This window comes from Ambystoma mexicanum, chromosome 6p (genome assembly GCF_040938575.1).
Source record: "Ambystoma mexicanum isolate Mex_15411 chromosome 6p, UKY_AmexF1_1, whole genome shotgun sequence".
NCBI classification, from domain to species: Eukaryota; Metazoa; Chordata; class Amphibia; order Caudata; family Ambystomatidae; genus Ambystoma; species Ambystoma mexicanum.
The window spans coordinates 585621626-585640301 of NC_090935.1; the positions used below are offsets into that span (position 1 = coordinate 585621626).

Here is an 18676-nt window from a genome sequence, read left to right on the forward strand (position 1 = left end):
CCTTAATAGAAATAAGACAGGCTGAGTGGGTGAAATCCACAAAGATGGAGGCAATGGAGTGATGGTGGAAGCTGACCCAAGATGATACAGAGCTATGGTCACATACTAGATATGATTGGGAAGGCTAGCAAGTGCCACTCTTAAATTGGAACTGTGAATGTTAGCATGTGCCACGCTTAGATAGAATTGTGAACGTTAACCTGCGTCGCATCTAGTCAGGATTTGAAGGCTGGCAAGTCCCACGCTTGGATGGAATTGTGGATGTTAGCAGGTGCCACACTTAGACAGATTTGTGAATCTTAGCATGTTAAATGTCATATAACCCACTAACTAAAAAGCTCAAACTTTCTGCATACTTATCTTCAAGCCGCACGCACTTCACCGGTTTTGTACAATCGGACCGAAAAAAAAGGTCCGACCGTACAAAAAGCCAGAAAAATGCTACCACCAGAGGTTCGAACACCAAATGTTCGAACCTTTGGTGGTAGCATTGGGTGTCCCCCTCAACACCCTGCTCACTATACTGTGTGGTATAGTGAGCGGGGTGTTGTAGAGGACACCACTGCAGCATACCTGCAAAAAACAAAAACGGGGGCTGCAGGGGTGTCCCCCGCTCACTATACTTTACTTTATAGTGAGCGGGGGTTGCGGGGAAAACCCCTGCAGCCCCCGTAGTATGTAAGTGTGTTCGCATGAGAAAGATGCAAACTTTTGGTAGTTCGCACCTTTCTCATGCAAACTTTCCAGCCGCGGCAATATCAGCCGCGGTCGGATCACTTAGAATCACTTCACCACACCGCAACAAACATAAGCCGGACCAACAGCACACGAGAACTGACATCGATCCGATACTCACACCAAAGCTCAGCACCCGGTGTATACCGAGTTGAAGCTGCCAACAGAACACCACCCCCCCCACCATCCTACCCCCTCTTCACCTTACTAACCCATCCCACCTTCTTATTTATAGATCCACCAGAGACTCTGGGGACCAACTCCGTTGGTGACAGTGCGCATTACAAATACCTTTAACATTTAACAAACTGGCAGTGTAATTATACGGGGTGAGGAGATGGCATTCGGGTAAAAGGAGCAACGAAGGGGAGGGGATTGTAATGTATAATTGATGGGGATGACCCAAAGGACCATGATCACTGGGGGGCACATGAAGGGGAAGCAGGATGAAAAGACCACAGGGGACTGCACAAGTAAGAGATATGGACAAGCTAGGACGGATGATGCCAGGGATACACAATGGGATAGTATTCAATTGCAAGAAACCACACCCTAATGCACAAATTCCCATATGATCGGGTAATGTGAGAGGACTGAACAGTCCGAATAAGAGAACACAACTATTCAGAGAACTCAAAAGGGAAAATGTGGGGGGTTGTTGCGCTGGAGGAAACCCACCTGCTGGCTAAAGACCAGACTAGGCTTGGGCACACACAATACACTATGCAGCTGTACTCCGGCAACGTCAACAAGTGGGCAGGAGTAGCCTTGATGTTTCATAAGAAATTACATTTCACCTTTGACAAATTTCTTAAGGACAAAGCGGGTATATTTTTATTTAAAACACTTATTGTTTTTTTTACAAATATCAGCCTTCCAACTTACATAACATCACATATACATGTTGTGTATCATCAATGCTATATCCAAACAAAACATTTAGTTATCTGTAACTTTAAACGTTCGCTTACTTACTCCCTCCCCCTCTTTCAGCCCCTCCCCCCTCCGGGTCTGTCTGTTGCCTACTAAATACCTATGTGCTGCATAGCGGCTTTTTCGCTCTGTGAGTCACTACGAACAGGGAATTACTCTGTTTCACCAATATCTCCTTCATTGAACAGGGTTTGTAGCAAAGCTTCCCAACCTTCAAGTTCCTCTGTGCCCTCCACCATGTCTCTCCCCATCCCTCTTCTCCATGCTGCCGATTCCGCCATCCCCCACCTATGCATGTCTCTCTACCAATCTTCAATTTTGGGGCCTTTTAGAGATTTCCATGTGCTGGCAATCCTGGGTCTATCCAGGATGCATGCCAAATGTTTCAGCTTGGGGACGTGTCCCCTCTTCTTTGGGCGCCAAAAGCAGCCCAGCATGCAGGCCTCTGGGGAAAGCGCATCCAGTTCCACCCCCCTTTATGTAGTCCATCTGACGCCTATCGCCAGTATACCCTTGCTGCTGGGCAACCACAGAACATATGTAGCATCCCTGTATCAGCTCACTTGCACCTGGGGCACCTCTGCTCCCTCAACCCCGGGAACCGCGATATTCGTTTCAGCGTCATGTATGCTCTGTGTCACCAGCAATTGTATCATCTGTAATCAATACCGACAGTTCGTGTTCCGCCCTCCCACGAAGTCCTGCTAGAGGAGATGACGCTGATTTGTCCACGCTAATTGTAATTCCTGACCACGTCGCAAACAACTCCATTGTTTACTATAACAGCTCCAGATTACCCTCTGGATTCTGAATATATAAAAGCGAATGATCCGCATACAATGATATTAAATGCCTGTCTCCATCTAGTTCAATCCCAGCCTCTTTATGTTCTGTCCTGAGGTACTGGGCAATCAGTTCCATGGCTATGATGTGCAATAATGGTGATAACGGCCAGCCCTGTTGCGTGCCTTTAGCTAGCTCCCATGCCACTGAAATGTGCTTCTGTATCCTGACCCTTGCCATCGGCTTAGTGTACGCCAGTCGGACCCATTTAAGGACAAAGAGGGTAGATACGTGCTAGCAAAAGACAAACTGGGTATGAAAACAGTTAACGTTTACTCCAATCTATGGGGGTTATTACGAGGTAGGAGGTAACCCTGCTGCTATTAGCGGCGCGGCTACCCACTTACCGGGTACCGGGTCCGGGTTCCTTGAATGAGGAATTACCCGGCCATTCCGACCTTGTAGGGCCTGGTAATTCCTCATTCAAGGACCCGGTAGATCCCCATTCGAACCCCCATAGGGCTCAATGGGAATGGGGAGCATGCTAACAACGGGCCTGTTAATAATGGGCCCATTGTTAGCATGCTGGGCTCCTCGCGGGAACCCGCTAAGGCCGCCTGGTAAAGCCGGACGTCCTTAGCGGGTCCCGCGAGGAGACTCGCTAAGGCCGCCTGGTAAAGCCAGACGTCCTTAGCGGGTCCCGCGAGGAGACTCGTAATGAGGTGGTAGGTGGTTAACGGGCCAGCAGCTCTACCGGCCCTGTTAACCCCCTACCGCCAGGGTCGTAATGACCCCCTATGTATCTAGCAGAATATGGGTCAATAGAGATTCCGCCTCAACTTTGTTAACACATTCAGAGATTTTGCAGAGGGGGATTGTTATATTGCAGGAGACTGGACTAAGGTTATGGATGTAATTGGAGAGATGGGACTGGGCAAGGCCAAAATACTGATTCTGTCTTCCAAACAGAACTTTCATGAAAATGGCGGTAAGGCGGGTAAATTGTTGACCAACCTGATAAAACTAAATGAAAACAAAGCAGTTACAAAAAAAGAGTATAGAAAGCGCAGAGGAAAGACACGCTTGAATTGTTCCTGAGGTTCTATGAGAAACCTTTTGCAAAGGGAGAGGTAAACGAAGTGACGCAAGATAGCTATCTGGAATCAATCTCTCTAAACTATCAGAGTAACAAGAAATGGCTAAACGACCCATAGAAAGCAAGGAAATTAAAGAAGCCATTAACTGCCTAAAGCTAGAAAAGAGCCCGCGGCCAGACAGGCTAACAGCAGCATTTTACAAAACACTGCCCCCACCCAAAACTCCATCCGCATTTGGCGTCTTGTTGTTTAAATGGCAGGGGATTTTGGGTATGTATTTAACCCTAGGAACAAATATGATGATTTTTACTTAATTCCACTCTGCTAAATTACTTTTACCCAAGTTGCAATCTTAAGAATGAAATGCATATTATTTTTTTTCTCATTTTATTTGTTTTCACTTCTTGATATTGGTTTGCTATATGATTGTTTTCCAATATTGTTGTATGCAACTTTTATGGTCTATATAGGCCGAAACAAAGTAGTATGATGATTATTTGGAGGCTCTCTATCACCACTCTTCAGAGAAGGGGACGACTGCAAAATCTATGATGGAGCAATTGTGATTCTACTGAAAGTGGGGGAATCCCACTAAGTGTGCGTCCTACAGGCCTATTTCTCTTGTTAATGTAGATATCGAAATGTATACTAAAATACTGACAGGCTGGTCGCGCTTTCATGCAGACCCTCATAGACCCTGACCAATCGGGATTTATTAAAAACGGATCGACCAGCAACAATATTAGACAAGGTAATCTCTGGGTAGATGGAGCAAATAGGGGGAGGGACCAGGTGCTACTGTTAGCACTTAATGCTGAGAAAGCTTTGACTGAGTGGAATGGTCTGTCCTTTGCAAAGCACTAATACAATTTGGATTTGGCGCCAAAATGTTGAACATGATAATGGCAAATTATAAAACTCCTTCGCCTAAACTATGCATGAATGGGTAGCTGTCGGCATCAAGGGCATTACAAAGGGGGACGCGTCAGTGATGCCCCCTATCGCGGGTACTCTTTGCACTCCTGATGGAGCCGTTTGCAGAAAGAATAAGAGCCAATCAGGTTATAAATGGAATAAAAATAGGACATACAGAACACAAAATAAATATTTTGCTTACTACATTATCTTGTCTCTAGCAGAACCGGGCAACTGACTGGCAAAGGTCATGACAGATGGTGAGATTCGGGGGAAGTGTCAGTGTTTAAAGGTAATACTAATAACTCCAAAATATTAAAGATCGCAGAAAATGAGGAGGCAAAGACTGAGGTCAAGAGGGTTGCCCCATTCGTCTCGGCTAAGAAGTCGGTGAGATATCTGGGCATCAATATCACCCCAAGAACTAGCACACTACAGCAAGCAAACTACCCACCAATTATCAAAGCGATCAAGAGAGATCTAGAGAGGCGGAGATCACTCTACATATCTTGGCTGGGAAGGCTTTCCATCATAAAAACGAACGTATTGCCCAGATTTCTCTACCACTTTCAAAATGTTTCACTGGATAACACTAGGGCAACAATTGGATATTCACTAATCCGTATTTGCATTCATATCGGGAGGGGCGAAACCAAGAATACGTTAAATAAAGAAAGCTGTCGGGTAAATAAAGGGGAGAACTGTGTGACCAGATCTGCTGCAATATTATTTGGCAGCCCAGATGAGGGTGATGGGAGAATGGATGAGAGAGGAATCCAAAATCCCTGAGTCGTTTATAGAGCAAGCAATAGCAGGCCAACACGTATGGAAAAAGTTGTGGTTAAGTAGAAACCAAAGAGCAAAGGGGGGTGGGAGGGTATACATGAATGTGATCACGAAAGTGACTATAGAACCTGGGACCTGATTAGCTGAACAGTGAACCTACCGATTTATCCCTTCCCTTTTACGCCATTACACAGCAATAGTAATTTCTCCCCAGCAAGTTTAGATAAGGGCTTTGATAAATAGTGAAGTGGGTCTGTAGAATGTTAGGTGATTTATTTACGCAAAACACACTCAAGTCATTCAACCAATGTAAACTAGATTTTGACCCTCAGGAATCAACTGAGGACACTGGGACAGCCAACCGGGGAACAAGAAAATGGCCAACAGAGAGCTGACCTCCTTAGCAAAAACACTACAAGAAGTGGCTGAGGGAAAGGGACTAATAGGAAAGATTTACCCATCATTGATCAAGGGGGAAGAAATAGAGGAATTGGGCATATCAAAAACAATGGAGGGAGGAGCAGGGAATGTGTTACCAGAGAAGAATGGGAAGATATCCAACGTAGGACATGGAGAGGATCCATATGCACACAAGTTACAGACTAAGGTGCTACAGAGATGGTATTCCACGCCATAGAAACGCGCCAGAGAAACCTCCGAAAATCAATCAAAGGTGAGTGATAGATGTTGGACGGAGTATGGAGAGAAGGGGCCCTTAACACATGTAATAGGGGCTACTCAACAAACTATGGCAGGAAATAGAAGTGGTCATCAGGGGAGTTACTGGGAAACCATACACAATTACACCCGGCTTAGTGATGCTGGATATCTCACGTGAAAAGGAGGATAATAAAATAAATCGGCAGCAACATTAATGTGAAGCACATATTGGCAGCAAAACTAGCTACCACTATGCTATGGGGCAGCAGAGAGGGGCCATCAGGTGGGGCGGGTGGCATCTAAGGATGCATAGACTATGGGTGATCATTAGAGGGGTTCTACATACATTCTACAAATTGTGGAACCCTTTACTCCAATATATAGATTGACAAGACCTCATGGACACATACCGACCTAGAAACCATTATAGCAAACTAACAGAAGATTTAGAATATGTAGATAAACACACATTGTAGCAGCAGACTCCAGTTGTTGGTTCATTCCTCAGAGATGCCACTTATGTGATGTTTGAGGCTGTAAAACTATAAATGCTTAATAAATGTGTGGGGTGTGGGTAGTGTGTGCTGTGGAAATGTGCTGTAAAGTTAGAGGGAGGGCCATCTGCTGGTCGGCATGCAGTTACTTATAATGGTGTATTCACTTTATCTTGTGGGTTCTGGTGTCTTTCCGTGACACTACCTGGCATGGGCCATGCCTCCCCAGAGGTTTACGCTTGTATGCTTGCAGTCCACACCTCTTGGGCCATTCATCCCTTCAGATACTGTGGACACCCAATCGCAAATGGGTGTACATTGCTCCTGGCCCCTAGGATTGCATCCTGTTCGTAATCCAGGAGCATTTCCGAAAGATATGTTGGATGGAAGAACTATGGCTTCAGTCCACACGAATGACTACAGCCAGGTGCTGTTATAGGCAGTACATCAGACCCCCTCTGTTATCAATGATTTCATTCTCTTTTGATACAGTACCATCTGCTGTTCTCTCCTCTGTTGCAGATGTGGCGCTATGTTCTCCTCCTCAGCCTTCCCCTCAGGCTTTTGATTCAGCTGCAGCAGATAGACGGGGAGCAAATAAGTTTCCATGAGGACATGATCGAGTACACGTTTAAGGCTAAAGGCATGCATTGCTTCCTGCATGATACGTTGGTATGGATAGGCCAAAAATCAGAGGACCCTCTGGTCTTTGAGGCAGAGTTGCTGACCCAGTTGTAATTTCCAAGGCTGCAAAGGTAGGCATCGCTAGGCTCATCCTGAAGGTAGTGACTGAAATCTGGAAGAAGCTAGCCTCTTTCCCAGTCACAAAAAAGAAACATGAGACTAAGTACACAGTGAAGATGGATGAGACCATCTAACTTCTCAACCACCCTCACAGTCCAATGCGGTGGCAGCAGCCATCCACAAGGGGAAGACCACAGCTGGCAAAACTATTGCTCCCTTCTAAAAGGATAATCTGAGGATGGACATTTTTGGTGAGACCTATCAAGACTTCTCTCTCCACTTATGGCAGGTGAATGTGGATGCCATCCTTGTTGGAAGCAATAACCGCATGGCAAAAGACCCATCAGCCTTTACATCCGCCCTACCAACAGCCAGATCAGCCGAAGGAGTTTGTTTTGTTCTCTTGGTAGGTGCTTACGACCATGTCAACACCAACTCCAGAGTCACAAATTGGTGTCAGCAGGTGGAGACAAGTGTGTCTTTACTCAAAACGCCTTCTTTCGGAGGCTCCTCCTCTCCAATGGGAGTGACGTTTTAGGCTGGAGAAAGAATAGCACTCGGGGGAAGTCCCTTTCCGTGCTCTGAAACCATCTCTATATCACAGAAGGCATTAGCAACTCCAGAAATCTCCTTTCAGAATGAAAGAAAATATAATTTGTTCCATCACAAACCTCATATTTGATGCACAAGTAGATAATTATTTTCATTTCTTTCGATCTTTAAGTCCGCGATTACCTTCCAGTGAAAATTCAACAGCGGAATGCTCCAGTTTAAGCCTAAGACTTTGTAGTAATAGATTTGAACCCAACGTTCTCTACATTTATTTAGTTGAAAGTGATACCATAAACATCAATTTGACATGATTTTATGTAAAACTAATCTAACACTTGTGGATAGAAAAACAATGTTTGCTTTAATAAATTATCTAACCATTAGCATCGAACGTGCTGATAAAGGCAGAGAAACAGCAGTGCAAAACACGGACTATTACATAAAAGAAAACATGACACAAATATATAGGGAAAATGATCTTGTGACCCAATTCAAGAAGTTGGAAGACTGGTGCAGGCCATAGCAGTTGATAATAGTTACATCAAGATGCAACCCATGGTTATTTTTCACATCTGCCAAATCCTTGTACACATTGTTCTATGTCTTAGCAAAAATACACAAACATTTACGAATACCTCTGGTGAGACCCATTGTTTCCCAGTGCAGTGGAATACTGAAACAAACAGCTGCTTTTGTGAACAGATATTTGAAATAATTGATTACTGCGATGATCACTTTGTGTAAAATGTGCTTCATTTCATACTATCATGTTTGAACTTGTTGATACCAGCACTACTGCAACAAAGTATGTGGTGCATCTACCACTGGAAGAATGGATCATTGCTGAGCATTGAGCACACATGTGTAGCTTGAAATGAATAGCAAATATTTGGTCACATTTTTTAATTTGGATTTGATCAATAATTACTTCAATTTCAATACAGAATTTTATCAACATATGGCAGGCACATTTATGGGTGACAGGTTTGTACCATAGTTTGTGAGCATTTTCATGAACTTGCCGAAATTGAAACCTGCTCTGTACACTGCATAAAGATGGCTGAAATACTCTGGCTGAAATTGGTGGTATTCTTATCATCTGGAACAATACAGAATCTCACTTGAAAGATTTATTTTCATCCCTGAACTCAATTCATCCTACCATTAAGCTTACAATCCAAATAGGACATAAAGAGGTGAACGTCTTGGATGCCAAAGTGACACTATCCAAACATAAGTTTAATTTGTCAGTTCTTAGGAAGGACATGGACCACTATTTATACCAGCAAGCCACCTCTATGCATCCTTGTAATACAATCCAAGCATTATCATACTTGCAGTACTTGCAAGGTAAAAGAATAGCTGCCGATAATCTAGAATTCATATTTGCATGTACTACAATGACATCCTATTTACAACGTTATTCAAAACGATGTTTGAAAACACCAATAAAAAGTGTAAGATTAGCCATAAAAACGAGACTACCAACTGCAAATGCAATCAATTGTGTTCTCACATTTTGTCCAGAGAATGAAGCATAATTAACAAATCTTCAAACCATATTGACATTTACAAGAGCTATCTCACACACAATAGCATCACAACAATTGACCACATGAGATGAAGCGTCATAGCTCTAAATCCCTCCACCCTTCACAAAATCAAACCCTTCCTCCAGCTGCAGGACTTCCGGACCATAGTGCAGGCACTTGTGGTCTTGCACATCGGTGGATGAAATGTCCTCCTGACGGGGCTCAGAGCTGCTCACTTGGCTCCCCTAAAAGCAGTCTGACACACTGAAACACGTCTTATTACGGGTGCACGTAAACTTGACCCAATCATTTCGTCCTACTACGCAAACTACATTGGCTTCCTCTCCAGCCCAGGTTACTGTTCACGACTGCATGTATCATCTACAAAACAGTCACAAGTAGCACATCAAAGTACTTGACGATGAAGCTCCACATAATTTGAAGCAAATTGGCCAACTTGTTTGAATCGCAACTGGTTCACAAAGAGAGGACCTGCAAACAATCCTTCCTTTGTCACGCACCCATCATCTGGAACGCGATCCTGGTATCATCTACAAAACAGTCACAAGTAGCACATCAAAGTACTTGACGGTGAAGCTCCACATAACGTGAAGCAAATTGGCCAACTTGCTTGAATCGCAACTTGTTCACAAAGAGAGGACCTGAAAACAATCCTTCCTTTGTCACGCACCCACCATCTGGAACTCGATTCTGGTTTCTGTACGGAATGCCCCCACAATTCTTCAGTTTCTCAAATCTCTATAAACATGTATTTTCTAGCACCACCTGACCAAGGACTAATCCTAGTGGATGCGCATTCTGACGTACAGACAGCAACTCTCAGTACTGCGCTAATGTTAAAAGATGCTAGCCCAAACGCTGGTTACCCACACCCTTTACAGTGCTCCACTGCTCTCAAGCTAGGTCGGTGCCTTAAACAATAAAATACATTTAAAAAAGGGACATAGGATACTCTCATGATGAGTCACACTGTCAGCCAGTTATGTGGCTTTGGTCTTGAAGTGGCCGAACCATATCCCTGTAGCAGGGATCACAACATCAGACTCCTGTCGGGTGCGGAGAAAGATCAAAACCCTCAGGCTCATCCGCTTAATTCTAAGGCTACTTCTGCAAAGGATCTAAAGTGCAATACAAAGCGTTATCGGAAACGAGCTAATCGTCGTGGAAGGAGGAAAAAAGCCAAAACTGGTGTGCTTATCAGTTGGCTTCTTCAAGATAATAAGCCAAATACACTAAGGAGGACTCAAACGACGAAAGGAACGTTTCTTGTACAAGCGATTCCGATAGTACAGTAGGTAGTTCTTGTAATCATCATCTCACTGTGAAACCTATAGTGGTAGCAGTAAAAGACAATGATTGATTTATTTATTTATAGAGCGCTTTACACCAAGGTGCTGTTGATGTTGTACCCATTGTCCCCCCACTGGTTGTAGTGAATCCAAGAGTTGTGATGCTAAGTGAAAAATCTACTATTAAGACTAAGAATGCTATTAATAGAACTATGATTATGTCCCTGTTTGCGAAGATACCGGCATTACTGATCCTCAAATCTGTTTACTTTGAGTTTATTGAACCACTGAGGCGGAATTTCGGAGCAATTACTAAGGTTCTTTGTGGTTTAACATCAACAGCTGCTCTGATAAGTTCACAAGCCGAGTCACTTGCTTTCTTGAGCTATGATTTTGAATTGTGTGATTCCCCAAGATAATGTTGCAAATGAATGCTTGAATTGCAGAAATGTAAGAATCCAGCTATTTCTCCCATGGTAGATAAACCACTTAATGAGAATCAAGTGAGTATTTTCTAGCTGCAGCAGCTAGGGAACCAACTGCAAAAGGTACAACCATGAAAATCATTTTATCAATGTAGGAAAATCCTTTCATGCGATTATAAATAACCCCATATTCTTGTTACAGGAAACCTGATTAGTGAGTGACTTTCACGTTGATAGACGTGTTCTTTTTCAACATAATATGTTTAAAGGCCCCCCAAGGGTAGACCATTTGGTGGCCTAATCACGGGGATCAGCCATGATTTTCATGCCATTAAGGTTACTCCAACAGTATTTTCTTTTTTTCTTGGTCTGTTTTATGTAATACAGTTGTAATAGTTCTGTGAACTAAAAGACAACTAAATAAAAATAAAAAAAGGTATGGATTTGAGTACCTTATCGGATCCCCATCAAAGAGGAATAGGAACTTCCACTTCTTGGTAGTGGAGAAGAAATCTGGATTTTTGTTCACCATCTTCAGTCTCACCCAGCTCAACCAGGGCAACCCAGACGAGCACTTCAAAATAGTAGCTGTACAGCTTGTCCTTGTGTCCCTCACCAGGGCGAGTGGCTGTGCACCACAGATCTGACAGTCTCCTATATGCACATCTCTATCTGTCCCTCACACAGATACTGCCTACACTCCTGGTTTGAGTGAGTCACTTCCAGTGCAAAGTGCTTTTGTTCAGGCTCTTCACGACCTGCCACTTTTTCACCAAAGCAAGGGTTCTCATTCTGACAACTGACTCCTGTAAACCGCCCAGTCTCCAAAGATTAGGAAAGTTTCCTTAAAACATGTTATGCTCCCTAGTTAACCATGGGTCGGTCTTGTCAATGTATCAATATGTACCCTCACTCCAGTGCAGAGGAACAATTTCATTGTCACAATCTGAGATATGGTCTGTGCTCTGGCCTTTATATCAGGGGACAGAGTACTGGGCTTGTGACATCTGTTCCCCCTGACCCAATACCAAGGAGGTGGCTATGTCATGGTGGGAGCAAAGAGCTCTTGGAATCATAGCTTTTTGCATTTAGGTGGTTCTCAGTGCTACACTATTTGCGATACTTCACCTGACCTCCCTTTGGTGCCAGGAGAGGAATCTTCAATCAGAGGGGTCTTTGCAGGGTTTTTTAAAATTTCCCTAGAGCCCGCTTATTCTGAGGCAACAGTCTCTCTGAGCTATTGCTTTGTAGGCCATCCCCGGCACTTTACAGATATATGATCTGTGGGAACCAGGCAACATTTCAGTCATAAGTGAAGAAGTCGTTTTCTATAGAACGACATAAAAAATGATTTAGAAAGACTGCTCTGTGACCGCACGGAGCAGTCTTTCTAAATGGAGCTGTCGCGCACATGAGTGCGTGCAGTGGCTGACGGGCTCAGAGGGACTTGGAGGCAGAGGAGAACGGGCAAGTGTGTGTGTGTGTGTTGTGTGCATGTATGTCTTTTGGTTTAGGGGACTCTTGGGTGGAGAGGGATGGGGCAGGGCCTGAGAGAGGGAGGTTTTGGGGCAAAACCCCAAATTACGAAATGGTAGCGCGGGAGAGTGTGTTTGGGGGGGTGGAGGATCGGCAGAATCGGGGGCGGGGCATGGGTGAAACCCCCAAAATGTAAAAAGAAAATGGCGAAAAAAGAAAGGCAGGTTTCAGTGCCGTATGTTTGATATGTGAGACCATTATAAAAAGGTCTTTTCATATAGTACCGAAATTTCACTCCACATAAACATGCTGGTGCTGAAGGCCATGCTCCTTGCTCTGTTAAGGGGCAGTTTGGTGTGTTGCTTCTCATGGATTACAGCACTGCTGTATTCTGTGTGAACATGTAAGGGGGACAAGGTCTCCAGATGTCTCTGTTGGAGTAGGATATAGCTCAGCAAATCGATATGGCAATGAAACCAGTGGGGATTCTCCTTTCGGAGGCAACTCCGTGAGTTGACTATCATCAATCAAACGGGTAGTGTCTGCACTACCAGGTTCTGGTAGCACATTCTTGGAAGACTCCTCGAGGTGCACCTCTTTGCATTAAAGGAGAATGCCAAATGAGAGCGGTAAACCCAATAGATGGGTCTAGACCCTTGGTCACTAGACAATACCTTTCAGCATCCATGGGATAGGCTTTGGTGCTATGACTTTTCCAACTTCCCCTGATGGCAAAAGGGCTGCACACATTCAGATGGTGTAGGCCTTGTGCTATATTTCTGGCTGTGGCAGTCTGGCCAAAACAACACTGGTTCTTGAACCTGTGGGAAATGATTGTGAAGGGCTAGTTCAGCTCCCCGGACAGGAGGGATCACCATCTCCATTCTTCACCTATATCCTGGAACTTGGCCGTCTCACTCCTGAGGAGTTTGACCCTGTGTTGTCTAGGTTTAAGGAAAACGTTGATATCATACAGGCAGCCCATCATGGTTCCACGAGATGCCAGCACAAGAGAAAGGGGCTGTGTTGCTACAAATGTGCAGAAAATTTGGTCCATAGCAATGTTCATTAGATGTTTCCCACCTAGCCCACACAAGTGTTCAGGTGGAGTCCTGCAGTTCGTATCCGTCTCTATCAGTGCATAAAGTGTTTTCCCTTTACAAATGAAATAGTGGAAAGTTAATTGCTCCCTTCCATTAAAAGGTCTCATCCTTGTTGGGATTTGTATATTGTGCTAGGTCATGGCTCCTAGTCCATTTGAGGCCAAGTCCGTGGCTGCCATTACACTGGTCATGTATACTTATTTATTCATGGGGGTGCTCATCTTAACGCACTCCTTTATTCTCTCAGTCCCCAGTTTTGCCACCGGATAGGGTTATCCTGCAATCGTGGAATGAAGGACTTATCAGGTGTGCACAATAGAATTGAGGGCTTAGATGGATTTGGTATGTACAGAGTTCCTACCCTGCTAAATAGGCAGCTAGGACTTCGATAGCTCGCTAGGTGGTGTCCTGTATCCTTGAAAGCTATTCCTAGGTCCGACCACTCCTACAGGCTTGCATGCACATGCAGTCGGGGCCAAGGCCGCGCTGGTAGCCTGTTCAGGCCATGTTCTGCTGGCAGCTACATGGGTGATTCCATACACCTTGTCATCTTTACACACTGGTTTTGAGCTTGAGAGTAAATGCCCTGGCTGGCCAGTGTAGGGTTGCTTGCCCCCCTTTCCTGGGATTTATGGCTAGTTTGAGTCTGGAGGAAGGGCAAACCAGAAATACCAGTAAGTTAAGGTTACGCACCATAGTGCTGTATATGACAGTACTGGTGGTCCTGTGCTATAGTTGAGTGGGTAGCACAATATACCAGTGCACCAGAATGGTTTCACACCAGATTTGTATTTACAATAAGAACCTTCAAACCAACGCAACCCAAGCTGTTGTCCATTGACTTGCAGTCTCTGGGCTAAGGCTTTTCTGCACTCATTTGTTGGGTCCTTCGTCTCGCTCCTCTCCAACCCGGTTTCCTGCAGTTTTCTCCTCTTTAGCGAGTCTCTCCTTGTGAAATGCTCCAGAAGATGTTGCTGGGTTTTTCCTACTATTTGCTGGTGGAGGGTCAACTTTTCTGGAAGGATCAAGTAGTACCACAGGGATGGTTCTTCTCTTACCACCTGTGGGTGTTTGAGTTGGGGCTAGTCTCCTCCCTCTCTCAGGGATCTTCTCTTCCCCCTTCTCTGATCTTTTCTACTCCTGGTCCATTCCTGTCCATCCTTTATGTTCTGCCACATGTCTGTTCCTCCTACCTACAGGGGTCCAGCCCCTTCAGATAAGTCCTCCTGATGCTCATCCACCTTCCCGTTATCTTCACCTGTCACCACCTTTTTTCCTACCTTCTCCAACCTTCTGTCAACACGTCCTCCTAATACCACCAACCATCTTCAAACACCCACATTGTTTGAATGAGTGCCTGGGCCCGTTTAGTCCTGTAACCCATTCCCTTGGGCAGGACTCTGTGAGGGCCTGCACCTGTGATGGTAAATTGATGATGCCAATAAGCTCACTGATTGGGGAGGCAGGCCAAGCCTTTAAATGGCTGCTCTGCTATCTTGGTTTTTGACATTGCGAGAAGCTGTGAGAGTTGTAGCATGACCACTTACTGAGGCTGGCACTTGAAAAGGTTTGTAAACATGGGACGCTTTGTTTAAGCTCTTCACTTATGTTGTGGTTGCTCTGTAAATGTTTGTAAATGATGGCGGATTAGTTGTAATAGCTCTACGTTTCCATGTTTGCTCTGCTCACGGAACAAGGGCTGAGGGCACTGTCTGGGTAGTCTTTGATTGAACATGGACATGCACTGCTGGCCAATGGCCACTGATGTTTGAGTGGGCTCTGGCATGGGACTGTAATTTCTCGGACTCTTAGCCCCAGTCCATTTTTTTAAAGGGGCAGGGCCTCTAAGATGGTGCTTTCTAAAATGGAGGGAGCTCTGGGCACTGAGTTTACAAGGCTGCTGGAAAGGGGTGGTTTGCTGACATTTCTGGAGCCAAGGTCCCTATGGTGCGCTTTGAAGGGCCAGCATCATTGTAACTGTCTTTGACTGTTCCCTGCCCTGTGACAGTTATTTGGGGCTGAATGTAGGATCGCACGCTTACCACTCTTGGGCCAATCACGTGTTAGGTTGTGGAGGTACCTGGCCCCATGTTTACTCCGCTAGAGGTCACTTGAAGAAAGTAGGGGAGTGTGTCACTGCTCCCATGTCAGGGAGGAAATGGATTTGTGAAGGGAAGCTGACAAGACATATGAGGTATGAGGGGGAAGGTGTTGGTGCAGACAGAGCAGCGCCCAGGCACTGAACCTCCCTTTGCTATTGATGAACAAGGCTCTAGTCTGTGTCGTCGCATGGCATCCTCCCATGAGATTGGAGGAAGTGGTAAGAACTACCAGTAACAAGATTCTCGACAGTGAGTAACTTGTACTTTGTACTCTAAATTACGAATCACCTGTTTGCAGATGGAGGCAATGCAAAATGAATTGAATAGGCTAAGTGAATGCCTGCAGTCCCACAGTCTGATCGAGCGCCTGGTAATGCATAGCGCATGTCTTCCCTCACTGTGACTGATTTTCTTTTCTGAGAAGTTTCTAACCTGGAAAATAACTTTTCAATTGATGCACATGAAACACTATTGACCACCAAGTCTTCTTCCAGAAAATATTCAAAATCTATGTAGCTTCTCAGTGATTTGACCTTGCGCATACTGCAGTGAGATCCCTCCCCATAAGCTCTTGGGAGTAAGGGTTGCTTAACATTAGGCTTGCTAAAGCATTGCTGGGAAGTCATGTGTTCTGCTTCTGTGGTCTCCTGGGGATGTTACCAATTGCAATGCTGCATGTCCGACCTGCAGTTCTAGACCCTGCTTTCTACCTTGAGGTTATGCGTTCTTTAATATGTTTAGGTAGGGTTCTGGAACACTTGCATGCTGTGGAATACCTACTCTCTCTGACAATGATTCTTGCTGTGGCTTGCATTGCATAGAGGTTTAGATCCAGCTCCAATATGTCAATTCTTTATCTACATTTAGGTTGTTGGAAACACTACATCCGGAACCTACAGCTACGGCACCCAGCAGAGCCTCGCGTTCGCCTACGTGCCCATGCAGCTCAGCAAAGTGGGGCAAACGCTGGAAATTGAACTCCTGGGCCAGCGCTATCCCGCAGCGGTGGTGCCGGAGCCATTGGTGTTCACTGAGCCCGCGAGAGCCCGCCTGCAGAAACAGGGTGGCAGTGCCAAGGCGTAGAGAGGCGCAAGACGGCCTTACAGTGGATTGCAAGATGCCAGAAGCACGTGGATTGTTGCTGCCAAGTAACACGAACTGCCTCCCAAATGTTTGATGCTATGTGTCTGAAGGCCTTTTTGGAGAGCTACACAACAGTGTCTTTTCCTCATCGGAGGAACTGAAATAAATGCTGAGCCGGGAACTATATAGGTTTCTGAAACGAGTGAAAGCAACGCAGTGTAAATGTAAATGACTTAAAATGTGCATGGGAAGTCAATGTTCACATGTTTATTTGGACAGTGGCATCGGAGGCTGGGCCCCCTTCTTCTTTACCCTCTTTAATCAATTGCCGGGTTTAAATGCCCACTTTAGCACTAGTCCTTGGATCAGGAAGGTTTTTGTGATTTAATTACCACCATATCGAGATTAATAACAACATTCGTGGATAAAATGTGGTGTTCCTGTTGTGTAATATTTAAGGAAAGCATCACAATCGTGCATACATAATCCATTACACTATCGTAGAATGAAACGCATTTTAATATTAAGTGGATATTTATCTGGAAATGTGTTGTTCACAATAATCATGTCTGAGGCCCGCTGTGCGTCTCGATAGCTGGATTATGGATTAGTAATCAAGGCCGAGGTCAGCGTGTGCCTCTGTATCTGAGGTCACAATGAGCCTTCTCCACCAGTGATGGCTGCGCCAGCAGACTGGGATCGGTAACCTTTCATGCCGGGGAGTGGCGACCTGGCAACCAGGCAGACACAACCCTTTGCCTTGTATTGATAGCATTGTGTTATTTTATCGATGACGTTTCGCAACGGGAATGCACATTTAAGAAATGTGTGTATGTCATGGGCTGAAAAAGGATGATTACTCTTGTTATCCCTCTTGTTTAAATAGAAAGGTCCAATGCATTCTACTTTTGACCACAGAAGATTTGTGGCAATTGATCGCCAGTGCCACACTGTTTTGTACTGCTCAGTGGCAGGGACAGGTGAACGACTCAGTCCTAGCTCTGCCCTCCCGGGGGTCCTCACCCTGCCTATGTGCCCCCAGCCCCCACCAACTACTACAGGAGTGAAATAAATGTGATTTTGCCTGCTGGTCCCCAGTGCCAATGCGTCTGTATATGTGAAGCTATGCTTATGGGTATTCAGTTGTATAAGTATGTTACAAATGTGTTCATATCCCTGGTACCTGATGTGACTTATCTCTCCAGTCCAGTTTACAGAATGTCATGCTTTGGCTTTTGGAAATCATGTCAAACGTCTTTCATGGCACCATAATGTCATTTCCACCACGCAGTAGCATTGTAATGGAATAAAACACGTGTACAAGCTGACCTGCCTTTGCAAGGATTGTGGTGTTGGTAATTCGGCAGCACAGCTCCGCTTTTGCTATTGGGGAAACTCCATTGAGGAGAAGATGTGCTCTGCGGGCCAATGAAAAGGCCCTATCAATTGGCATACGTGCAGGTCACTGTGAACCTTTCCCTCGGAGATCCGGGGACACCATGCACAAGCTTACACAGACTATGCCCGTGACAGCCTAAGCTGAATCAAGAGCACCTTTCAGCAGCAAACAATGAATGCAAGTTGCCATCGCTGTGTTTGGATCGGAATGTTATTTTGGAGACAGTACCAGAATTACCAGCAGTGGTTGTGCACGTGTTCATCTCAATTTAGGGCGCATTCTGCTTTTAATGTATCTCCACTTTGCCGGCCAGTTTCATGACATGATGACAGTGGGTCACCGGGAATTGTGCAAGCTCTTTGTTCGTCCATGCAGAGCAGGTGATATTTGACATAATGCCTGAGTTGGGGGGTTTGCAGTTGGCATCCGTGGAGCTTTCATAGAAAAACGTTTTTAAGTGCTTCTCTTTCCCACTGTGGATTGCATATTGTATTAATAGCTGAACACACATACATTGAGATCCTTGTTAAAAGGGGTATTGGCAGAT

At 45.0% G+C, this 18676-nt stretch overlaps 1 protein-coding gene across 1 annotated transcript in view; it reads left to right on the forward strand.

Moving 5' to 3' along the window:
- The window catches only part of DMGDH (dimethylglycine dehydrogenase), an 834031-nt gene extending 815973 nt beyond the window's left edge, over positions 1–18058 (forward strand). The window contains exon 16 of the mRNA XM_069627418.1: positions 16515–18058. Coding sequence (XP_069483519.1) covers positions 16515–16730 — 216 coding nt within the window. The 3' untranslated portion in view covers positions 16731–18058. The remainder of the gene's footprint in view (positions 1–16514) is intronic.
- The last annotated feature ends 618 nt before the right edge of the window (positions 18059–18676 follow it).